The sequence below is a fragment of the Cheilinus undulatus genome, linkage group 3 (assembly GCF_018320785.1).
Source record: "Cheilinus undulatus linkage group 3, ASM1832078v1, whole genome shotgun sequence".
In the NCBI taxonomy this organism is placed as follows: Eukaryota; Metazoa; Chordata; class Actinopteri; order Labriformes; family Labridae; genus Cheilinus; species Cheilinus undulatus.
In genome coordinates this window covers 19324814-19349066 of record NC_054867.1, presented here as the reverse complement: position 1 = coordinate 19349066, position 24253 = coordinate 19324814, and the positions used below count along the sequence as shown (strand labels likewise).

General features: G+C 40.3%; 1 protein-coding gene across 1 annotated transcript in view; it reads left to right on the top strand.

Annotated features, from left to right (window-relative positions):
* slc25a26 (solute carrier family 25 member 26) overlaps window positions 1-24253 on the top strand; it is an 87189-nt gene that overhangs the window by 33599 nt on the left and 29337 nt on the right. Inside the window, exon 6 of the mRNA XM_041783109.1 lies at window positions 21805-21849. Within this exon, the coding sequence (XP_041639043.1) occupies window positions 21805-21849 (45 nt within the window). The remainder of the gene's footprint in view (window positions 1-21804; window positions 21850-24253) is intronic.

Below are 24253 nucleotides of genomic sequence, written 5' to 3'. Positions count from 1 at the left end.
ACTTTGAAACTGTAATTGTCATTAGTTCATTGATACCTAATGGCAAGAGTTGAGGAGAGGTTTTAGTTGCCAAGGGTGATACGGGGTGACCTCACTTCCAAGCACCTTAGGATCAAATCCACCTCTGCCCATTACAGTTCTGACTGGTTTGTTACTGCAATACACGCCAAAGTAATACAACCATTTCATCTGCAATATGTGTGAGATAAGACTTAAAAAAACAAACCTTTTCAAGTCTTATCCACAAAGTGAATTTTTAACTAACTCTGTGACCAAGGCCGCCATGAGGGGGTATGAAGGAGACAGTTTTGTGGGGCTCAGCCAAACTGGAAGGACATGGAGGTCAGCAATATCATAGTCCATTTAAGTTAAGCTGTGATAACCATATTTTATCTTTAATATAAATAATAATCACTCATCAATGTAACAAAAAATGAATTACACTTTTTTTATGCTGTTTTTCAAAATTGTAAACTCTTTCTTTAAAACACAATGACCTTACTGGTGATGTTTATAACAGAGATGGGCACACTGGACTAAACAGTTAGGAAAAAATGTTGGACTTCATAGCAAACCCATGATTTGCACAAATGTCAGGATGCCAGATCATACAGTGAGAGAAACTGAGACAACTTAAAGGGAAATAATTTAATAATTGTGAAAAGAGACAGAAATGTTACCGTAAAGTAGAAATGGGTGTGGGCACCACAAAAGTGGCAAATTGGTCTACAGGTCTTCAAAAATGAAAAAGGGCAAACAATGGGTTAAAAGTTAAAAAACTAATAAAAATAAAAATTGGTTACAGTAGCAGAAATAAGTGGCAAAATGGGAAAAATATGTGGCAAGAATGGGTTGAAAGTGGCAAAAAAGGGCAAAAAGCAGCAAACATGGGTCAAAGGTGGTAAAAAGAAGTGGGCAAAATTTTACAAAAAAAGGTAAAAATGGGCTAAATGTGGGACAAAGGGCAAAAAACTGCCAAAATATGCCAGAAGTAGCAAAAATGGGCAACAGGTGGCAACAGTGTGTGAAAGGGGGCAAAGAAAATTGCTGAAAAGTGGGACAAAGACCTGTCAAAAATGGGTTAAAAGTGGCAAAAAAAAGGAGTGGAAAAATGGGGAAAAAGTAGCACAAATAAATAATTTCAACTTCATAACCCAGTAATGCTTGACACACTTTTAAGCTCCAAAATTTGCCCGGATGCTAGCATCAGTGCTACTGATCCAACTCACATGCACCGACATCAGGAAGAAAATCTGGGACTAGGGCCTACTGTCTGGGTTTCTCAGGGGCCCAGCAACATTCTGTGGGCAGGCTGGTTTGTGACAGAAGCCGATTCCACAGTGAAACAGGATCTGGACATTAAATCAACATCTTATTGTTGGTTAAAGGACTTAAACTTTAAAATCAGTTTTCTTCTTTACCAGTTGCCATCTTTTCTCTTTTAAAAATGTATTTTTAATGCAGAAATGCTCACTAGGTGAGTACCGTTTGATACTAAAGTGAAAGAAAACATTTTGCTTGCATAATGCTTGCTTTCACTTGCTGTACACACAATAATTTTCCTTAAGCAGATTATTTTTATGGCAGCTAATTGCTTACAGTTGTGAAAATTTTGGGTCAATAAAGATATGAAGAATGACAGTTTAGTTGATTTTATCACTTCATTTCGTGTGTGACCATTTCCTCGAATTTTGGCCATGAAATCAGATCAGAAATTATCCAAAAGGTGATTTCAGAATTTCAGTGATGTCAGAATTAAATTGATCATCTACAACACATATGGTTAGACAACTGACATTGTTTGCTAATGGCTGTCAATGGTACAGATATTTGCAGATACTGATGTTGAATTGATACGTAGGTGCATCCCTAGTTATGGTATTAGATCAGCACATTAACTGATAGATTTCCTGATATGCCAGAACCATTACTTCTCCTGGTATTAAATCCTCTAAACAAAGCATAATAGCTCTAAATCATAAGATGGTTGAAAGTTTGTGTTTCTTGAGGCTCCAGCCTAGTTGAAGATACCAAACATTCCTGTCAGTTCCTTAATTGTTTGCGTGTTAGAAGCGTTTCTGTTCAGTCGTCTAACGCTCCTCTGTGCAGCTGAGCTAACTCTGCCCCACCAACCTCTCCCATGCACACACAGCACCAACACATTCCCCCTCAGTCCACTCTCCCACGTCTGACTTGTAGCCTCAGCCAGATCCTCAGGCAGCCATACATCTCTCTTCCTGTCAGCAGCTAATTGGTTGGCCCTCAGGGCATCCTGTGTCACACCACACCACCATTCATTGGCTAATATGCACTCTGCCACTGATGTCATCTGTCAGGACCAGTGACAGAACCAAAGTGGCGTGTTTTTAACCCCCTGATAGGATAAGTCTGATACATAAATAAACTATATATTATATGTGGCATGTGCCTCCTTTTCTCCAGATCTTTAGATGTTTGTCTGCCAACAATCTAAAAATCATAACACATTATTTTGCGGCTTTGCTACAGTAGAGGCCAAGTAATATCCACTTCTCATCCCTTGTGAATGCTTCTGCTTAACTGTAGTGTTGAATAAAGTTAATTTTCCCTTTATTCCTCTGCCTGTTCTGCTGTATCAGGTATCCATTTTGAAACAATGAGCTGCACACAGGTGGGAGGATGAAAAAAATCACCGGTACAACATAAATATTATTCTGAGTTTCTGGGAAGTATTTCTCTCATGTCGATGGAATTGCTGTCTTGAATCTTTGCCAGCACACTGTTTCTCCCCCGCCACCTTCTCTCCTCCTCTTTCTCCTGCTCTCTCTCCCCCCTCTAACCCTGAACAAGTCTTAATTTGTCGGGAATATTACTGCCTTGTGCCGCCATTCGGCAGGGCTGAGGAGGCTTAGGGCCAGCTGTGGTTTGATTTGCTCACGTTAGAGGTGCTTGTGTTTCAAAACTCCCTAGTTTGGCTTGTTTAAACACACTCACACACGCATGCTGTGATGCCCTTGGCATTCAAAACTGTCAGATGGAATTCCTCAGCAAGTGCACTCACCCTTGTTGTAGTTGTTGCAGCAGTGAAGGGTAGGGAAGGCTTGAGATGAGTGATTACTGGTTGCTTAAGGCAGAACACTCCTAATAGTTGTGTCTTAAAGGGGCTGGTGCTGCAGGATGCACACAACTCCACAGCTTCCAGCGTGCTCTAATCTGTGACAAATTTAGGTTTAGAGGAGGCTGCAGTGAGCAGAGAGGGGTTATTCTTTCTATGTGTTATAGGTTTAGCTTGGGATAGGTCTATGATTTGAGTAAAGACTGCCTCAGGGGAGCGTAGAGGCAGGTGTGTTTGTGTGCACGCGCTTGGATTGAGATGGCATATGGGGGCCTGTTTTCTGTTATTGGGAGAGAATGCCTTGGCGCCCACTAACCTGCGCTATACAACCACCAGGAGAGAAGTAATCCAACCTCTCTCTCTCTCTCTCTGGCACTCTCAGGTTCCCCCTCCCTCCCCTCCTCTCTCCCCCCTCCCTCTCCCTTTAGGCCTCTCTTATGAAGTGAGAGGCCAAACACAGGCCCGCAGTGCCGGATCAGGCTCCTTCCATCGATTGACTTTATTTATGTGTTTGTTTATTTATTTAACAGGCCCTGAACCCCCCTGTCCCTGAGGGCTACTTATGTGCCACACATACACACACTCTGCCTTTCTTACTGGACTAGCACATACAACTTCCCCGTGTACGTCTGTGTTTTGTCAGGGCTTTTTGCCGCGTCACTGCTGGGTGTAATGTATGCTGTCATGGCAGTAACAAGGTGCGACATTAGCTTATGCATTTAAGCACGGCTTATGTTGACAAACAAAACAGTGCAGCTCTCAGTAGGAAAGTATTTTACGGCCAAAATATGCTTAATTCATGACTCTTACCTGTCTTTAAACCCAAACAAGTAAGTTTGCCTGCGAATGTGTACCCGTTAAGACATTACAACCAACATGTTTTTTGAACCATGCTGTAAAATGATGCTGTAAAAATGTGCATTTTAACATGAATGTGTATGTAACTACGGCGATTCTGCAGCCAGTTTCAATTGGACAGTTGCATTGAGTTGGATTGGGCTGAACAAGGATTTTGGGAAATGGGCTAGACCGCCTTAACCATGATTCTAAATCTTTTGTTCCTTCTGCCAGCAGGCCGTTAAAACTTGATAGCAGTCACTTAGATTGAAAACCCTGTATTATGTTGTATTCCTTGTTCTTATGTTGCACCACGTAGTTTACACAGTTTTCTCATATGGGTGCCTTGTTTATACATTCATGTGTTGTGTGTATGCAGACTACAATGTCATCTGCATTGCATTTTAGTATGCCTTGTCTGGTTATTTGTTATCTGTTGTGTTCTTAATATAGGCCCACTTTTATTCAATCTCTACATGCTTGGTTCCATAATCTGGAAACACAATGTCTCTGACCACTCATATGCTGATGATACTTAACTATATGTCTCACTGTCCCCTGATAATCTCAATCCCATCAATCACTTGGTGAAATGCATTAATGAAATAAACCTTTAGATGTCACTGAACTTTTTTCAACTTAACAAAGACAACAGAAATCCTGATAGTTGGTCCACAAAAACAGAGACAAGAATTCCTGTCTGTTTCATCTTCACTTCCTCTTAAGCTGAGTGAGCATGTTAGAAATCTCAGCGTCATTGTTGATACAGAACTTATAACATTTTATAACAGCCATTGCCAACACAGCCTTTTACAATCTAAAACATTTCCAAACTCATCCATGTCTTAGTCTGATTCTGAAAAACTGGTTCATGCTGTCAATTAACTTTCCAACTGACCAGATTGCTGTAACTCCCTAAAAAGACTTTAAACTGACTCCAACTCATCCAAAATAGTACAGCTGGAGTGTTAACCAGAACAGAGAAAATGGAACACATCACACCAATTCTGAGAAATCTTCATCAGCTTCCAGTTCAATAACTATAAAGTACAACTCCTTGTTTATAAATCTTTGAATATGGCACCTCAGTATAGGGCTGGGCAATTAATCGAAAAATAATCGAAACCGACATAAACCTGCCATGTCAATTATTTCAATTTTTTCCCCTTTTCTTGGAAAATTTGACTTTCAGTTCAGCTGAATTTTCATTTCAGTTGATGTGTTTTTGATTTCAAGTGTTTCAATAAATACCCATAAATTGTTAATCAGTGCCTGCCCTATTTAGTTGTTTGTTTTAAAATTATACAAATATTTACAGAACAAACACAGTCAGAAGTTGGGGCTGGAATAATCGTTCATTAATTGTAATAAAAGTAAAAAGTTCAACCAATAGTGATTTTGATTTTTGACATAATCACCCAGCCCTAGTTAGAGGTAAATCAGGTGAAGGAGAATACAGTCATTATGGTTCTGTCCTATAGAATAAGCTGCCTGCTGACCTGAGATCGATAGACACTTGGGGTTCTTTCAAGGTTCTTTTCTGTCGTGCCTTTAACTGTTAGACGTAAAATTTGCATTTTGGATATGTTCACCTGAAAGAGAGTTTGTTTTTTATCTTCTGTAAAGTACATTGAGTTCACATTTGTATGAAATGTGCTATACAGATAGATTTGATTAGAATTGAATTGAATTAATATGTGAATTTACCTGGCTTTGCTATAGACATATTTTGCCAAAGTCCCAAATGAGCCATTAAAATGACAGTTTCATGCCAAGCTTGATACAAACATGCAAACTTTGATAAGTTTTAGGATATGTTCAGACTGCCCGATTTGAAGTTCATTGCAGAAAAGAGGAACTGATTGTAATCTCTTAGATTCTGTTAGGGTCCTTGCACTGCTTTTGGAACTTAGGCCCTAAATTTCATCCTCGACAGGTGAATAAAATATGTGTTATTTAAAAAAAGGCTCCTAAAGAAAAGAACATTGTTTGCCTCTAGTTTCATTGTTAAAAACTACAAGTCAAATGCATCAGTGGTGTTCAGAAGCAGCCTAGCTAACACTATTATAAGGATGTAATTGCTACCCCCTCTCTCAGGATGTATCCAGAGAACTGTGAGGTCTTGCAACATGCATCCTTATCTCCTATCTGTCATATTTCATTAGAGAAGCTCTAACCAGCAACAACATGCTCGTGTGGCTTTCTTTGTGTTTGTTCTTGTCTGGCATGTCCACAGCTGTGCAGTTTTTCTGATGGTGTTTGTAGTTCTGCTTGTGTTTGCTCTTGTCTGCATGTTTTGCCTTCATACATCCATCCACTCACTGACAGTGAGAACAGGTCTGTCTCCTTTCTGCTCAGTGCCACTCTGAGACTTGGCACAGTAACGTTCTGAGGTGTCTCACGCCACCTGCCTCCCTGCTTTGATTAATGACTTCATCAACTTTCAGCATATTAAAATCTGATCTCTGTCTGTTTGTTATCAGCGTGTCACCACTCTCCGCTCCCCATCATACTTTCTTGACACAGAGCAGATGGAATGTGGGTGTGTCTGAATGTTTGTCTGTGTGTGTCTGACTTTGGCAAGTGAATCCAGCTCGCAGCCCTGTTGCATTAGCAGGTAATAAATGTGGACTTAGACTCAGGGCTTTGCTCTGCTTTTTTGCATTTGTGTGTGTGTGTTGTGTGTGTATTTTGGTCTTCACATGCTCTGGAGTGATTCCTCACTTTGAATAAAGCTGCTGTTGATCATTTCACCATCTGACTCCCATCTGCTTTCTCTTAAAGCTCTTCTCCCCTCCCCTCTCCCCTACTCAGCTATTCCACCTTCTAATTTTTCTATTATTGAAAAAAAAAACATGTTTTATTAGTCTGACTCTAAAAAAAGAGTGTTTACCCCCAAAATAGAGCAGAAGATAGGGGAGGAAATAGTGAGACTGAATGTATTTGATGGAGTTGAGAAATTAAGACTATAAAAGACTGAGTAAAATAAAAGAGCAGCAGGTTAAATGGACAGTAAAACTGTTTCTCTAGGCTCAACTTGAGCTCTTTAGTGACTCACAGTCTCTTAACATGACTACTCAAACATGAAAAAGGAGCCTTTGTTTATTTTACTCTGCATGTAAATCGAATTTGAGAGCGCACACATGGCCTAATTGGAAATGGTACGTTTGGTAAATTCCAAATCCACAGGTTTAGGAGGTTTGCCAGATGGCTTTGGCTTGGTCACTCAGTATCAAATACTAAGTGAAGATCCAGCAGACTTCTCTGGCTCATGAATCATCTGCTCTTTTGCTCATTTGCTCCACATCTGGTGAGGAGAACAGAGCAGAATGACTCAAAAGTGCGTAAGCTGTTGGTTTCAAGATTGCACCGCAGTGTCTTCACAAAGTTGAAGTGTGAGTTAGTGGTTTTCTGAATACTGTTATTTGTGTCTGAGATTTCATAATATACTGTAGCAGTAAAATCTGGGAGGGTGTCTGTCTTGTAATTTAAATGACAGTAAAATATGTCACGATGTGTGTACAAAATCTTCAAGCCACTGATGCAGATTTCAACAGAAATGGTTCAGTGAGATTGAGTCTTCACATGTTGGTATGAACTGTCGCTGTTTTGTTTACACAGGACCAGCATGTGTAAACAGCTGGTCATGTGTAATCAAGTTTTATCAAACAAGATAAAATTATCAGCAGGTAAGCAAGGTGAACAATCAGATTACCTGTAAACGAGTGCTGTGAGAGGTTACATTCCTTTTGTTTAGGAAGGGATGGCCGGCTAAATAGTTAAAGTTGGATCCTTTGGCTGTCAGCTTAACCAGGTCTTAATATTTTTTATTAGTTGAAGCCCACAATCCTGAACAGACACTTTGTCTAAACCAGTGATACTCAATGTTTAGCTCTTTTGTGACAACTTGTGGCTCCTTTAAGGTCCGATGTGAAATTTGGTAATATCAGCAACGTCCATCGGACAGAATCTAGACTGTGATGCCCACTTCTGATGCTAAATGATGCTAAAAAATGGATTTCTCTTATTTTCTTCCATCTGTGATACTGTACGAACATGCAAATAGTAAAAATCCAAGATGGTGGACTCCATGAAGGGGACCCTCCCCATGTAAGAATAAAGGACTCACTATAACTTAACAAAAATATAAAAGCATTTTATTATTTATATTCTAGTGATTTAACACTGATACAGATAGACCTTCTTATAGATATTTATTCTTGTTTTTACCACGTTTTTTCCACAAAATGCTGCTGTGCTCAATATTTCACTTTTCACCATGAGAAAACCTTAAAAAAGGGAAATTTTGACTTTTGAAATAATCCATTGAAAGTCACATTAATCAATTTTCCCCTTGCTTATAGGCTTTGATAGATAAATTCAAATGTAAACCTTTATTTTTTGTCTGTAAATTTCCATGGGATACACACAAGAGGCAACATGCAATACATAGACTGTATAGATATATACACCTCAGGTTTGGATTGTGGCTCCTGCAAAGGTATTTTTCAACAGTTTGGCTCTTTGGTAGAGCAAGGTTGAGTACTGCTGGTCTAAACTGTAATAAAGCTGCCCACCACTAGCCTCTGTAGGGAAATTAAGGCCGTCTTACTGCCACAGTGCTTTTTAATCTGATGTCAACAAGGGTGAACTGATAGAACTGATGTAACCAAAGCAATTTTTAGCCCTTAACCCCTTAGAATTCTGGGTGAATTTGTCAAAAACACCTATTCAGGCATAGCCAAATTAAACTGAATGCTGTGTTTGAACCATTTGGAGTACAAGCACAAACAAGGTGTCTGTAGAAAGGTAACACCCTTACACTTCTTTCCAAACTGCCAGTCTCACTGTAGCTGCTGCTGCTGGAATTGAGAAATACAACAAAAACAAAATATTTTTTTCATGTCTTGTGAAATAGAGGCCTGTAGAAGACTGAACCTGTGAGGTATTAGCTGGAAACTCAACAGGACTAAAGCATTAAGCCTTAGCTAGTTCAGGTTCAAAGATTATAATGATAGAACATAAAATAAGTATTTTACACCTGTTTTTCTGAGGAAAAGTCCAGGCATTTTCAAACAGGAGACTCCAGCACAGATGATGGTTGGCAGACTTTTTTCTGTATGGCATTGCTAATAATTAGCTGTAAAAATGACATTATCACAAAAAATACAGTGGGATATGGAGAACAATGATGGCAATTTTGAAATGATACAGAACTAGTCCATGGATTTTCACGATCTTCATGATGTAATCATGTATTTGGACTTAAAATGTACTGGATTTAGTTGGTAGGGACTCTCTCTGGTGCAGAAGGGCTGCTTTTCATGGAATATTACCATCAGGAGAGTACAGGAGAGTTTTTATTAGTGAGCTGTGTCACTTCAATGATTGTTTGCTTGTTTTTTTATGGTCTGACAAATGCATTAATTGTGGCTGCTGTGGTGGTTTTATCCTGGAATGGTTAACATGGTCAGAATTCTGAGAATCAGAGCTTTCTGGTGATGTATAACATGTGGCTTACTTATGAATAGTCATTTGTAAATAACTGAAAAGTTTTTAAAAATCAGCTGTTCAGTAGTTTTCAAGAGGTTCCTTCAAAGAGGATCGAAGGCCGGCGGTGCTAGCACTGCTAACATTAGCCACATTCTGTAAACCAGCTTTGTAGCATACCTTGTGAAGTTGGTTTACTGGTTGTGTTTTCTTTAGACTAGACCAGTAAACGGTGGATTCCAACCTTTTAAACTTTGGCATTAATTTAGTTTCACATCCATCACTGATGAACTGGGTTGATGCGTGCCTTCAAGCTCTGCTTCATGTGCTTGAATTTATCAGGTCCGAAACGTAAGGAAACCTGATTAGTGTCTACATATCAAAGTCCACGGTCCAGGAAACAGTATTGATCTCCATTGAGGCCAGTTATCTCCAATCTGAGTGGGTTTTAGTCTGTTTTTCTCCAGTTTTCACTTCTCCTCATAGACCATAAAGCCATTTTGGTAAGGTAAGCTTGGCACCACAACTGAAGGGTTCCCAAAAATCTGGATTGTACAGGTCAGGTGTTTGGAAACTTGACGTACCAAACTGAAATAGACTGCTCAGTGGAAACAACCTTTAATTTAAGCAGAACCCCTAAGACCCACATGAACCACAAAAGGGATACACAGATGCCAAGACCAACATCAAATTGAATTGTTTTATTGATAAAAGCTAAAGAATCTGTCTTAACATGCCTGATATTAACTTTTAAATAAGAATTTTAGCACTTCTGACGACCTCAGAGCAGACTGAAGCCTTGTGCCCCCCAGGATCTTTGCCAATTTAGGAAAAATGGACGAAATACAATGAATGGTTGGATGTCAATGCAAATTTTGGACTTATTACCACAAAACCTAGCACCAAAATCAAGGCTCCTCAAAGCAAGCATTGTAAAAGCGTCGATAACAGTGCAACTTTTTTTGGACTATCATCAATAATGGATAGAAATGAAGAATTTCTAAGCGGTTGCACAGCTTTTGAAATTATGAAACAAAATGATGTGCATGTTAAAGGCTTTTGATATTGCAACTGGGAGTCTAAGCATGCTAATGTTAACATTTGACTGCACCACTTTGGCTAAATCAGCATCATGAAGTCACTTGAGTGGCTGTAGGCTTTTAGCCTTGAGCCCTGCAGGAAAAGTTGCTGCTCCCCGTGCTCAACTGTATGAAGTCAGTCTGTTGGGGTTGCCAACACAAAAGGGCACCAGCTAAGAAGTTTAAGCTGACTCAGCTTTTTCTGCAACACCAGTTAACACATTGATATGTTTCTCCAGCTGGACTCCCTGTAATTGTCTCTCTGGTGCCCTTAACAACTTGTCTCAGCCCGTGCAGCCCTGTTCTAGGTTTAAACACAGACCCTGCTGAAATTTAGCATCAGATTAACTCAGTTTTTAGTCTTCTTTAAAGTTGAGCAATTAGGTGATGTTACTCACAGTAGACATTCTTTTTATCCCTGGTTAACAGTTTTAATTTCTAGTAAAAGGAACCATGCTGTAATTATTTTTAAATGTCCCTGGTGAACTGTTAAGATTAAGTGGGTTACACAAATTGGCTGTTTATCATCTAAATGACATATTATGCTAAATATCAGACATGCTTAGATTAATTTGAACATTTTGTTGGAAAGCATCTGAATTGTGGTTTCCAGTGAAGTTGGTTTTGGAGAGCCAGTCCACAGGAGCATCAGTCTGATATTTGAAAGCAAAACTTTAAGAAATGATGGAACTTTTTGGAAAATACTTTGCTGAGAGATGAATAATGCGTCTTCTGTTGGTTTTGGCCATCTGCACATTTGTCTGCTTGTCTCTCCATCTCAGTATCCATCTTTCTTAGTCCTTCTTTCTCCTTTTAAATGCTCATCTGTATGCACAGGCTGCAGTATGACCTATTAAAAGTCATTTGTCAAATTGCAGCCAACTGGCTTGCCTGCAATCAGGCTCAATGTGAATATATTTTGACATGTGTTTTTCCTGCCCTCCGCTGAGCGCCTAAGGACCTGTGACAGCCCGGAGCCTCTCTGAATACTAATAAAGTTAGCACTAATACAGTTGGCAAGGACGCATCCATACCCACACTAGAGCACTGTCAGCAGAGTGACACGGCAGACCCAATCTCCATATTCCTATAATATAGTACCTGACAGTCACAGCAAGTGGCACTGTCACCTCTGATCAGTGACTAAATGCGTCAGCTGGTGAACACAAAACGTTGCTTTCAGGCACACGGTACACAGCAGCAGAAATATGATTAGGCACGGCAGCATATTCCTAGAAAAATGCAAAGGCAGGATAGCAGGTCTGTGAGAGCGGCTCATGTGTTTCCCAGCAGTGGAATCTGTCCCTGGAGACCAGCTGGATGACACACATGTTTGTGGGCTTTGGGAGCAGATGCTGCTCAGCTTCTGGAGCACAGTTTTTACACTGGAGCCAAGTTTCAGAGCCATATTTTAGCATTTAAACACAGTGTCTTCAATAGTTACTAAAAGTAAGAGATCAATAATTGTGTTAGTAAGAAATAAGTCTAGTATAAAGTGTGGATTGGAAGACAGAGGAGGAAGAATATGATGGAGGTTTGATGCAGACAGGGAAGTTGAAAATGTAGTGTAGACAGCTAGATGTATTTGAGATGCGTATATTCAAGGGTAGACAACATAACCAGAAACAGAAGTACAGGAAATTTGTGACTAGTGTTCTAATGCCTCAGCCAAGCTTTAGATCAGACTAGAATTGAGACAGTACCAAATTTGAACTTTAATACGATACTATTTAAAATCAAACAGTATCCATAAGTTTTGGTACCATAGCAACAAATAATCTAGTTTTTCTTTACTTGCAACCTGCACATTAAAGTCACTGAACACAGATCAAATGTGATTGATGAACCGTGCATAAAAACGTAAGGCAAAGCGAATACGTTTTTCTATCAATAACTTTTACCAACATAGGTATTTCCTCTGATTTCTCACTAATAAACCAGAAGCACATATAGTGTACTGCTGTCTTATTTTCAACATTCAGCATCAGTGCTTCTACAGTGGTGTGACGCTGTCATCAGTCTGCATCAAGAGACTTAGAGAAGAAGTTTGCAGATGACATTGCGCTCTCTCTCTCACTCTCTTTCCTCTGAGCTCTGTCTGCAGCAGAGGTGAAAGTCAACATGTACAGTTTCAGAGATGCTAAAGGGACTTCACAAACATTATTTACCAAATGGTGAATTAAGTATTTAGCAGCTTTAGGCTGTGACAGAGAGCAGAGTACAAACATGCAGCTGGTAACATGGAAACGAAGAACTTTAGAGCATAGGCTGGATGATTGTAACAGACCATTTGACTTAAGTGTGTGGTTGCCTCATTCATGTTTTCATTCTTTTTGTCCCATCTGTTCTGTTTGTTGTATTTTTACCATCTTCTAATGGTAACTGGGGTACTGTCTTGGCGAGACCTGCAAGAAAAGAGATCTTAATCTCAAGGGTCTGTCTGGTTAAATAGGTTCGAAATAAATGCATGCTGTAATATAATCAGCAAATATCCTCTTCTTTCTCTTTGTAATTAATTTGTAACTAGTTGATCTTGTTCTTTCCAGTTCTGCTGTTCTCTCTCCCTTTCTTTCCTCCCTGCTTTTGTGGCAGGTTTGTGTTAAAAATATGACTTATTGTTTTTCCTGTATTTGGGGTTTTTAATTGGTCACAGTCACATCTTAATCTTATTAACATTTTAGAAAAAGTTTCAGGCTGGGTTTCAAGCTCATCACAGTACAGAAACTATGCTTTTAAGGCCTTGTCCACACAGAGACGAATATATATAAAAAACATATTTCCATTTCATTTTGAAAAAGTTTTCCGTAAACACGGGGTCATTTCAGAATATGTCCGTGTAAGTACGGAACCACTGAAAATGACTAAAAATGCTGTAGTATTTATACCAAGCCTGTAAGTAGCACTGTAACGCTGCCACAGAAATGCACCAAAAGAGAGAAGAAGATTACAGAAAACTTCCACAAACTTTCTCCTGGTTCTCCTTCTGGTTGTTCTCTGCGGTGGATTTAAGAACATGTGGTGTATGCTGTTGTCAGTGGTGGTAAAGGGGTATCCGATTTTGCTGTTAAAGCCATAGTAAGCTCAGTAGCTTCTGCAGCACAAACACGGCCCTGTAATCTGCCATTGTTGTTTTGGTTTGACCCGTACATGTGGCTTAAGTGGGTTATGATTTGCATGACATAATCATTTCAAGAAAGATGCAGTTGGCTGTCCACATGGAGATGAAACGGTAAGCGTTTACAGATTTGTACAAAAAACTTCTCCCTATACTCCTGACTGTCTCTGTGTGGACGGAGCCGATAGTTTTTAATGGTCTTCTGTTACCTGTTGAATCTGTGAACTCTATTGCCTTCAATACGATTGACCACCCGACTTTTATCACGTCTTGAGGTATGTGTTGGAATTAGAGGTACTGTCCTCAAATAGTTTCAATTTTATAGCGCAGAGAGGACTTTTTCAGTCCATTTGGGCCAGTACTCTTCTGTGATGGCCCCACTAGGCTGTGGGGTCCATCGAGGCTCAATTCTAGGCCCCACTCCTTGTCTCTGCTTCCTTTGGAGTCAGTTTTTGAAAAACACAAAATTTGGAATCACTACTTTGCAGATGATTAACAGATCTACTCCAGACTTCATGTCCTGCCATTTGCAGCAGCTGTAGACCTAGCAATTATTCCCTCATAGAGAAATGTCAGTTCAGCATTTTCTTTGCCATTGCTGTTTACAAAGCTGATGTCAGAATCCAGCCTCTTTTTGATTTTTGATTTTGTCTGGTCATCAAGGGAGAGGTGATAGTGATATGCATGGCAGCTGTCCTTAAAGTTGTCTTGTTTTCAAAGAAAACACAGGACTGCACTGATTTTGTATAGCCCTGTTGACAAACTGTTGCCCATCAGCAAATAATGTGCCATGCACTGATGTAAATAGTAGTGATTCTGTTGTTTCACATCATTTTAATGCTGGTGACCTAACAGCGATGAGATTTTTTATACTCAAGAAGCCACCTATTTGACAAACTTTGATTTGTTTTTATTGCGAAATGCGAAAAGAAAATGTGGGCAGTTTCTTTTGGAAAGATCAGCGACAGGAAATGTTTCAGTGACATTTCAAAAGCAGGGACAAATCATCTAACATCAAAGCTCATAGCTCATTTTAAAAAGGACAGCAAGAATTGCAAAGAAATAAAAACTATTTGCGCCAGCAACCAATTGAATATTATTTAAATGTTTGTATTTTCGCAGTCCTTGCATCAAACTTAATATACTGCTTATGGTATGGTTAAACTAATCCACTTTTTAGTTTTTGCACCAGTAAACCTCTATTTTCCAAGTGATCTTTCTTTCTCGGTGTTACATCAGTGTGTGGGTGTTTATGTGGGCTTTTGGTGCCAAGATTTTTAAGTCAAGTGTCGGGTCATGTTCACAGGCCACAACACTGTGTTAAATTCCCCGGGTGTGTTTGCCTCCCTGGTTATTGTTAGGAGTCGGTCACTGCTTGTGTCAACATCGGAGCTCACTGATTTGCTCAAGCTGGAGTCTAGTAAAGTTTTGGCAGGCGGAAGAAAACCTCAGCTGCTCCTGATGGACATAAACATCACTGCTGTACTGCCTTTAGGGTAATGTTTTCTTCTGCAAACTGATCATTTTACTCACAACTACATATTTAGTCTGTGTGAAATGATACTGTAAAACAAGACCAAAAACAGGCTCTTTCTTGTTTGCCCTGCATGTACCACTTAGGTAGCATTAAATGAGTACTGCAATTATGATATTTATTCCCTCATCATGATTACAGACTTCTCTTCTCTGTCATTTTTACCGGGATTTTAGATGTTCTGCTGTTAGGGTAAACCTAATGAAACAGAGACACAGCCACAGAGAAAGTCTGGCTTGACTTCATGGAGCTGAATAGGCCGTGCTAGCTAAGGCCTTATACGATGGGTCAGAGTCAGCAGTTAGCACTGTGGAGCATTTAAAGCTGCCTGGCTGCCTTCATGCTAGCTTAGCATAGAGTAGCATGACCCAGACTGTCTGCATGGCTGTGTGCTATATTCTACTGTGACATAGCTCAGGTCTAAATGTGCCCTTAACACTTGTCTCAGACCTTTTTGTAACTCTAGAATATCAAAAACATTCTGTTCACCCAGGGCTCAGACGAAATGTCCCCTTTGACTTCAAGTTCAGCACCTGCAACCAGTTACAGCCAGGTGGTCTCTCACTCACTGTGTCCTTTAGCAGCATACCAAGCCCTGAACTCACTCACAGGACAAATATCGACAATGCATGTTTTTTTCATTAAAGCTCAGTTGGTGAATTTACATGCATGCCTGAAATCATAAAAAAGTAAAATACCTCAACGGTGGCCCAATGCACATAGATAATGTGGTTGGACATCTGCACTAGCATGTACAAGTGCATCTCGAAAAACTAGAATATTGTGGAAAGTTTTTTTTTTTTTTTTGCTGTGATTTAATTCAAAAGGTTAAACTTCCATACATTCTAGATTCATCTCATACAAAGTGAACTATTTCAAGACCTTTTAGTTTTAATCTCGGCTTACAGCTCATGAAAACCAAAAATCCACTATCTCAAATTATTGTGGAAACTTCCCATTTCCTGTCAATTATCTCCTCACTCTGGTTCAGTACACGCAACAACAATCATGGGGAAGACTGCTGACTCGACAATCACTGACATCCTTCACAAGGAGGGTAAGCCACAGAGGGTCACTGCTGAAAGGGCAGGCTGTTTTCATAGGCTGTATCAAAGCATATTCATAGAAAAGGAGGCACTCAGCCTTAAGAGGACCGACAAGCAAAGCAGATTCGAGAACTTAGGGGAGCTTCACAATGAGATGACCAAGGCTGGAGTCAGTGGATCAAGATCCACCACTCACAGACAGGTCCAGGAAATGGACTACAAGTGTGGTGTTCATAGTGTCGAGCCAATCTTGAACCGTAGACTTCATCAGTGTCTCACCTGCAGGCAAAAATTAGAATTTTATTTGTAAATCAAGGTCAGAGTCTGATCAGAGAGCACCATAATCCAAGGTGCTTGAAGTCCAGTGTTTTCAGTTTCAAAAGTCTGTGATGGTTTTGGGCACCATCTGCTGCTGGTCCACTGTACTTTATCAAGTCCAGAGTCAACACTATCAACCAGGGGATTTTAGAGAACTCAATGCTTACATCAGCTGAGAAGCTTTAAAGAGATACTGATTTTGTTTTCCAGCAGGACTTGGCACCTGCCCACCGTGGAGCCAAAACTGCCAGAAACTGCTGACCATGGTGTTACTGTTCTTGACTGGCCAGCAAACTGATCTCACCTGAACCCTGTAGAGAATCTCTGGGGAAATGTCTAGTGGAAGATGAGAGACACCAGACTCAACAAGACGATCTGGAGGCTGCTATCAGAGGTGTCTGATAGGCAAAGTAGCGGATCTCACTGAAGAGTAACAACTGTGAGACCTCACTTGATCATGCATCTTTGTCCTCAACTTCTAGAGTGACTTTGTGGAAACATTTGCTGGGGTTCTCTGTGTCACTGCCAGCAGCTAAAAATAACCTTCTGGAGTGCACTGATCTTCATCAAGAGCAGTTATTTAACCACAGACAAAGAAGAGCTGATTGATTACAGAAAGAGAACTAAATGACTGTCAGATGATGATCTGTCATTGATCGCAGTCCTGAAACTTCCCCACCGCCAGATTTCTCTTCACTCATGCAGTTAGAATATTTAATGACACTTCATAAGAAATAACACAGGAGACAGAAGAAATTTCCACAATAATGTCTTGTTTATCTACTTGTGTGAAGGAAAAATGAATGCTTTCTAATGGGGTAAATTTGAACCACATGGCTGTTCTAGGTATAACTGGCCATTTTTCGAAATCTGGATTTATGCAGACACAACAAACGTTTAGATAAAGTCAAAGACAGCCTTGATATTAATAATGCAAAGTTAGAGACAATTAAAAAAAAGTCTCAGGTGAGTTTTACCCAATGACTGTTGTAGAGTTCAAGGTATTTCATCCTCTGGCTTTCTTTTTCACCTGAAACTCCAGGGACGGTGAGGATATGAGCAACGTTCAGTCTATCAGGTGCAATGCTGATGTACAAGTCTGCCTCCAAGGTAACCTCACCTCAAAAACAATAGCTGAAGCCAAAAAGGCCCTGGGCTGTTGTGAGAACTCTTGCTTGTTTTTTTAGTGCAAGCCAGAGCAGTGAGTCAAGGATTTCAGCCATGGTGAGAATTCATTCTAAAGCTGCACCACCTGCACCGATCATGTCGCTGGAAAGTGGACAGACTTGAGCTAACTTTTTGATTGGGATGTTCATAGTGAATGAGACAGATAGCTCCTCTCTCTTCCCTACATGTGCTTATTTCTCCTCCTGCTGAGAGATTTACTACATCTGTCGTCTCCTCTGTCACTACACCAACATCGGGTTTCACCGCTCAGAGCTTGTCGATGTGAGATGAGAAGAAAGCATCTCAGAACTGGAAAAGAAACACTGTAATAATTCCTCCACCCTGTTATATTTGATTCCATAACTTGGATAAACAAACACACAGGTTGGTTAGGCTGCATTTTCTCAGGTTCACACACGCCGTGCATGCAGCTCTCACAGCCCTGCTTTAACTATAAATGACTTATCAATTTTAATCAGACCACATGCGGTTTTTCAGATGCTCCATCTCTGCCAGGGAGCACACTCAACCACGCACACAGATGAGTACCACATGCATAGCCTACCAGGGGTGTCAAACCAAGTTATAAATCACTGCTGGATCAGTTTGTCCTGATCCTCACCAGAATAATCTGTTTCTCTCTCCATCGCAGTGTTTAGAAGATGCAACAGTTTTTAAGCCTGACCTGTCAGCTTTATTTTAAGCTTTATTGAAATGTTAAAACTTACAGTAAAGTACTGAAAAAATACTTAAAGATGTATGGTATCGACATTAGTGTCTATTACCACAGTACAATCCTTCCACTCTCTCTGTCCGTCCTGCTCTTCCCTGGAAAATAAAAGCAGAACTCATCGGGGTGGTAATAAAAGACAGGTGCGCTGTAATTCCTTTTGAAGGCTCTCTCATCTTTCTGCAGTTGGAAAACAGCAATGTACTCTCTCTTTTCATAACACTCAGCTTTCAGGGGGCTGGATACCAGACCTACGTCAAATAAAGTTTCAGATCATCTCCCAGGACTCAGAGAATTTGCTTCTGTCTGTCTGAATTGACCAGATGGGCAGGAGGAGTTTTTCCACTGGTCCATTTCTGTCAGCTCCATATATCAGACTACTTTGAGACAGAAGAAATAAAATGTTAGATTGGGATGAAACTAGAACATTTAATAATTAATATCTCAGTATGCAGTATATTTTGTTTAATCTCTTGATGTATAAGATGCAAATGCTGGCTGTCAATGTAGGTCATCCAAATATATACGATACTTTTTTATTACTAAATGCATAAAACCATGTCATATCTGTTAATTTGATTATTAATAGTATTAATAATAATGAATATCTATTACATGAGATGAAAAAAAATGATCAAAAATCTCAGGCAAATTCTGTCATCATGAAAACCCTATATATTGAAGTTACAACACTATGATGGTAATAGTTTCAAAGCTAAGGAACACATTATTTACTAAGCAGTTCATTAGAAAGTCAGAAGTTAGAAAATCCTGGTTTTACACAAGAGCCTCTGCTGTTAAATAGCCAGTTTTGACAAATTAGTTAAATTTAAAGTAACGTGTTGCTCCATTTTGCTCTTTCTTATTTTAAAAGCATCATTTTTACTCTTAAAGATGTAGTAAGCAATTTATTGTTAGTATCGTATGCCCACAAAAACAACACCACCTGCCAGGGTCTTGTTATTGAAGCCACACTTCTGCAACGCCTCTTCTTGCTGCACTCTCACATGTTGCTGGATGCTCCAGCCAATGAGGAGGCGAGCACTCGCAGCCAATCAAGGCTCAGGTCAGAGGGAGCGTTCCCACTGGCTGCTGTAGTCGGTGCGCTTGCGGCTCTCAGCTCAGTGAGAAGTTGATACAGTGGCGGAGTTACCAGCGGTGTTCGGTCCTATGTAGAATTTGTTTATGCTGAGACGAAGTGTTTTCTTGCCTGTGATTCAGCCATTGATTTCAGTGGAAAGCAGAGCAAAATCACTCAACAAGAGCTTTGCCCCTGTCAGTATTTGATTCAGCGGACATGCTCATTTGTGAGGAGGTATGTGAGAAGAGGGGCGGAGCTATGGAGCTCAAACAGGAAGAAGAACAGGAAGGGAGGGGGAGTAGAGTTGATTCTACACGGTTGTCATCACGTGTTACATACTCGAGCTTTCAGCACTGTAATCTAAAGTTCATTACAAAATACAGTGCGTATGAAAAGTATTCACCCCCATGGATATTTTACTCTTTTATATAATATATATAATTTAGCTTTTTTTTCTGACAAAACAATACTAAAAACCCTCCTTAATGTCAAAGTGAAACTGATTTCTACAATGTTATGTCATTAAAATAAAAAACTACACTGTAAAATAGGTGACTGTGTCAGTATTCACCCCCTGAAGTCAGTAGAAGCGCTTTGGCTGCAATCAGTTTTCTTTGCAAAACTGCTCAAGCTCTGTCAGGTTGCACTTGGATCAAGCATGAACAACCCTTGTCAAGTCCAGCCACAAATTCTCTGTTGGATTAAGGTCTGGGCTTTGACTCGGCCACTCCACAACACTCATCTTGTTGTCTTTAAACCATTTCTTTGTAGCTTTCGCTGTATGCTTCAGATTATTGTTTTGCTGGAAATAAATCTTTGCTCAAGATGTAGTTCTTCTGCAGGGTGAATTAGATCGTCTTCCAGGATTTTCCAAACTTTACTGCACTTATTTTACCCAGCCTCTACCTTTGCGAGATGTCCAAGGCTGGCTGCAGAGAAGCATCCCCACAGCATGTTGCTGCTACTCTCATGCTTCACAGTGGAGGTGGTGTGTTTGTAATGTGTAGCATTTGGGGCCCGCCAAACATAGCGTCTTATCTGATGGCCCAAAAGTACCATTTTGGTCTCATCGGACCAGAGAACTTTCTTCGATCATGGAGTCTCTTTCATGCTGTTTGGTGAACTCTAGTTGAGCTCTAATATGACTTTCTTTCATTAGTGGATCTCTCTCCCATTAGACTGGTGAAGAACCTTGGCAACAGTTATTGTATGCAGAGTCTCTCCCATCTCAGCTGCTGAAGCTTGCAACTCCGTCAGAGTAGTCATAGGTGTCTTGGTGGCCTCTCTCACTCGTCTCCTTCTTGCATGGGCATTTAGTTTGTGAGGATGCCATATTCCTTCAAGTTCTTGATGATGGATTTAACTAAACTCCAGGGGATATACAGTGAGTTTTGAAATGGTGAAATTTGTTTGTATCCATCCCTTTATACTTTTCAAATACCTTTTCTCTGAGTGGCTTGAAGTGTTCTTCTGTCTTTATGGTGTAATGGTAGCCAGGAATACTGGTTGATCTAGATGCTATTATAACCTTTGTATAACCATAAAGGTTTGTCATTGAGCACTGAGACAATATGACTGAAACCCTCTGAGTGCATCTCAAAATTGAGTGTTTATATGAGGTCACTTTGCTGGGAAGTGATTCATGAGCCCATTATGTGTGATAAACACAGTTAGCATATTGTTTTGGTAGCATGACTGACACAGTTTTGTATTTGACCATCTTGTACTTATGTGTTAATGTGGGAATTGGCACAGATGGATGAATGATCCTCTTATTGCTGTGATCAAAGGCTGATGACACCACCCAGTGTCACTTTATTTATTTCTCTCTTTGCCTCTGCTTGTGTTTATTCTCTTCCTTCCTGTCCTGCTCTGCTGTCCTGCAGTGCAAGATAACAGCATGCATGTGTGCATGCATGTGTGTGTGGTCTATCATTGTGTCATCTGCCCCTTGCCTTGGCACTGCTATTGATTCCCTCCGCTGTAACTTCCTGCCTGGGGCGACTTTACATTTCCAGTAGCAACACTTCAAATCCAACCATCACTTTAGCGCCCACCCTCCCTCCATCCCTCTATTCCTCAAAGTTTGTTCCATCCATCATGCGTCCATCTGTCCATCTCTCCATTCATGACTGCCAGACCACAGCCACGTCTCATTCATTAATCATCAGCAGTGAGAAGGAACGAGGGAGAGGAAACAAAGAAAGGTGGTGGGAATGACAAGTGCAGGAGATGAAACTTGAACCTCCAGAAAATCAAAAACAAATGCTGAGATTATTCTGATGATTAAAACTCTTTGTGCTTGTTTTTCAGATCCCGTTCTCACTGGTGCAGTTTCCTCTTTGGGAATATTTGAAGGTATGGATCAAATCTGTTTATAAATATTTGTTTGAGAGGCTGATTTTCCTCTTCTGTTGTCATTGTTTAGCAATTTTAACCCTTTCATTTTCTGCCTTACTATTATTCTAAGCGATGTGCTGTGAAGTTATAAAAGTGTTTCTGCTCTACTCATTAATAGTTTTTCCATGTGTCGTTTGTGGCAAGCCAAAATGGGACTTTACACCTCCATTTAATGGGTTTTCAGTATAACTATCACACCAGACTTCAGGTTTTGAAACAGCACATTCTGTCTGTCTCACATTCAGTCCTGTCTCTGTCCGCTGATTTGGCTGTTATACCTTTTCTCCTGTCTTATTTTATTTCAGTTTTACCCTCAAGTCTTTCTCCTCTGTTTACTAAATGTCCCCACATGCATAAAAAAGCAGCTCCCCTTTGAAAGGAGGACATTTTGTCGGCGTGACATCATGTCTCAAGGGCGCGAGAGGCGGACAGTCGAGCATTCCATCAATGTTAGGAGCTAACGGCCGAGCTACAACAAACAATACGCTGCACAGCTGTGCGTGTATGTGCTTCTGTGTCTGTGCATTCGTAAAAGCTAGATTTTGTCTTTCACAAGTGTCTCTTTGTCCCTCAGTCAAAGGCCCTCTCTCTCCAGGCCATCTGGACACGTCCGTTGGTGGAGAGCTGAACTGCTGGAATCTGGACTGCTCGTCTCCTCCCGTCTCTCCTTGACTCCTCTCCTCTTACATCCTTTACTCTCCTCTCATCTCTGCTGCTCTCTCCCCTTTTGGCTCTAGTCCTCTCCTCCTTATCTTTCTCATAGCCTTTTTCTCTTTCATGTTCTCCCTTTGCTGCTCTTAAAAACAAATGAAGTATTTCCACAGTTAGCAAAGATGCAATCAGTTAACTAGTCAACATAAAAGACAAAAAAAAAAGTTGTAACCAAACAGATTTTTTATTGCATCTTCATCACAATGACCACCATGATGTTCAGAGGCTTTCACAAACACCAGTTTAATTTGAAATATGCCAGAGTGAAAGAATTTGAGAGAGTGCATGTGTGTGGCATGATCTCCCATCTGCTTTGTGGGATAGTAATGTGCTGCGTTATTGCTTTTCTCTTTTGCTTCACACCGAGCCAGCACAGCTGTCAGAGAGAGAGAGTCAGAGAGAAAAAAAGGGAGAAACCCATTAGGAGAAAGCAGTCAAAGTTTTGCAGAGAGCATTAAGTGCAACTTGCCCACAGTGCCTATAAAAATAATTCACCCCCTTGGATGTTTTACCCTTTTATGGATTTTATAAATCAATCATGGTCAAAACAATTTGGCTTTTGTCACAACACAAACCTCTTCAATGTCAAAGTAAAAACAGATTTCTAAAAGTAATGTAATTAAATAAAGATATGTAATGTAAAATAAGTGATTGCGTAAATATCCACCCCCTTTGAAGTGACTGACCTATTTCAACAGAGGTCCAGCCAATTTATGCTAGTAGTCTCACAATTTGTCAAATGGGGATCATCTGAGTGCAGTGAATGTATTTCAAGTGATTTTAGTATAAAAACTCCTGTGTTTGGAAAGTCCAATCACTGATGAATCAGTATCCATGGCTACTATTACATCTTGAAGACAAAAGAACACTCCAAGCAACTCAGAGAAAAGGTTGTGGAAAAGTATGACTCAGGGGATTGATACAAAAAAAATCCAAGGCATTGAACATCCCCCGTAGTTCAGTTAAATCCATCATCAAGAAATGGAAGAAATATGGCACATGTGCAAGAAGGAGACTAGTGAGAGAGGCCACCAAGACATCCAAGACTACTTTGAAGGAGTTACATGCTTTACCAGCTGAGATGGGAAAGACTCTGCATACATCAATGCCCGGGTTCTTCACCAATCAAAACTTTATGGGAGAGTGGCAACAAGAAAGCCACTGTTGAGGAAAGCTCATTAAATCTCAACAAGAGTTCACCAAAAGTCATGTGGGAGACTCTAGGGTCAAGTGTAAGAAAGTTCCTTGGTCTGATGAGAACAAAATTGCACATTTTGGCCATCAGACAAGATGCTATGTTTGGCGGGCCCCAAATTCTGCACATCACCACAAACACACCATCCCCACTGTGAAGCACGTGGTGGCAGCATCATGCTGTGGGGTTGCTTCTCTGCGGCGGACCCTGGAAGGCTTGTAAAGGTGAAGGGTAAAAAGAGGAAAATCTGCATCTTAGGAGAATTGTTTTCCAGTAAGACAATGACTTGAAGCATTCACCGAAAGCTGCAGAGAAATGGTTTAAAGACAGCAAGGTGAATGTTCTGGAGTAGCTGAGTAAGAGCCCAGACCTTAATCCAACAGAGAATTTGTGGCTGGACATGGCAAGTACTGTTCATACCCGATCCAAGTGCAACCTGACAGAGCTTGAGCAGTT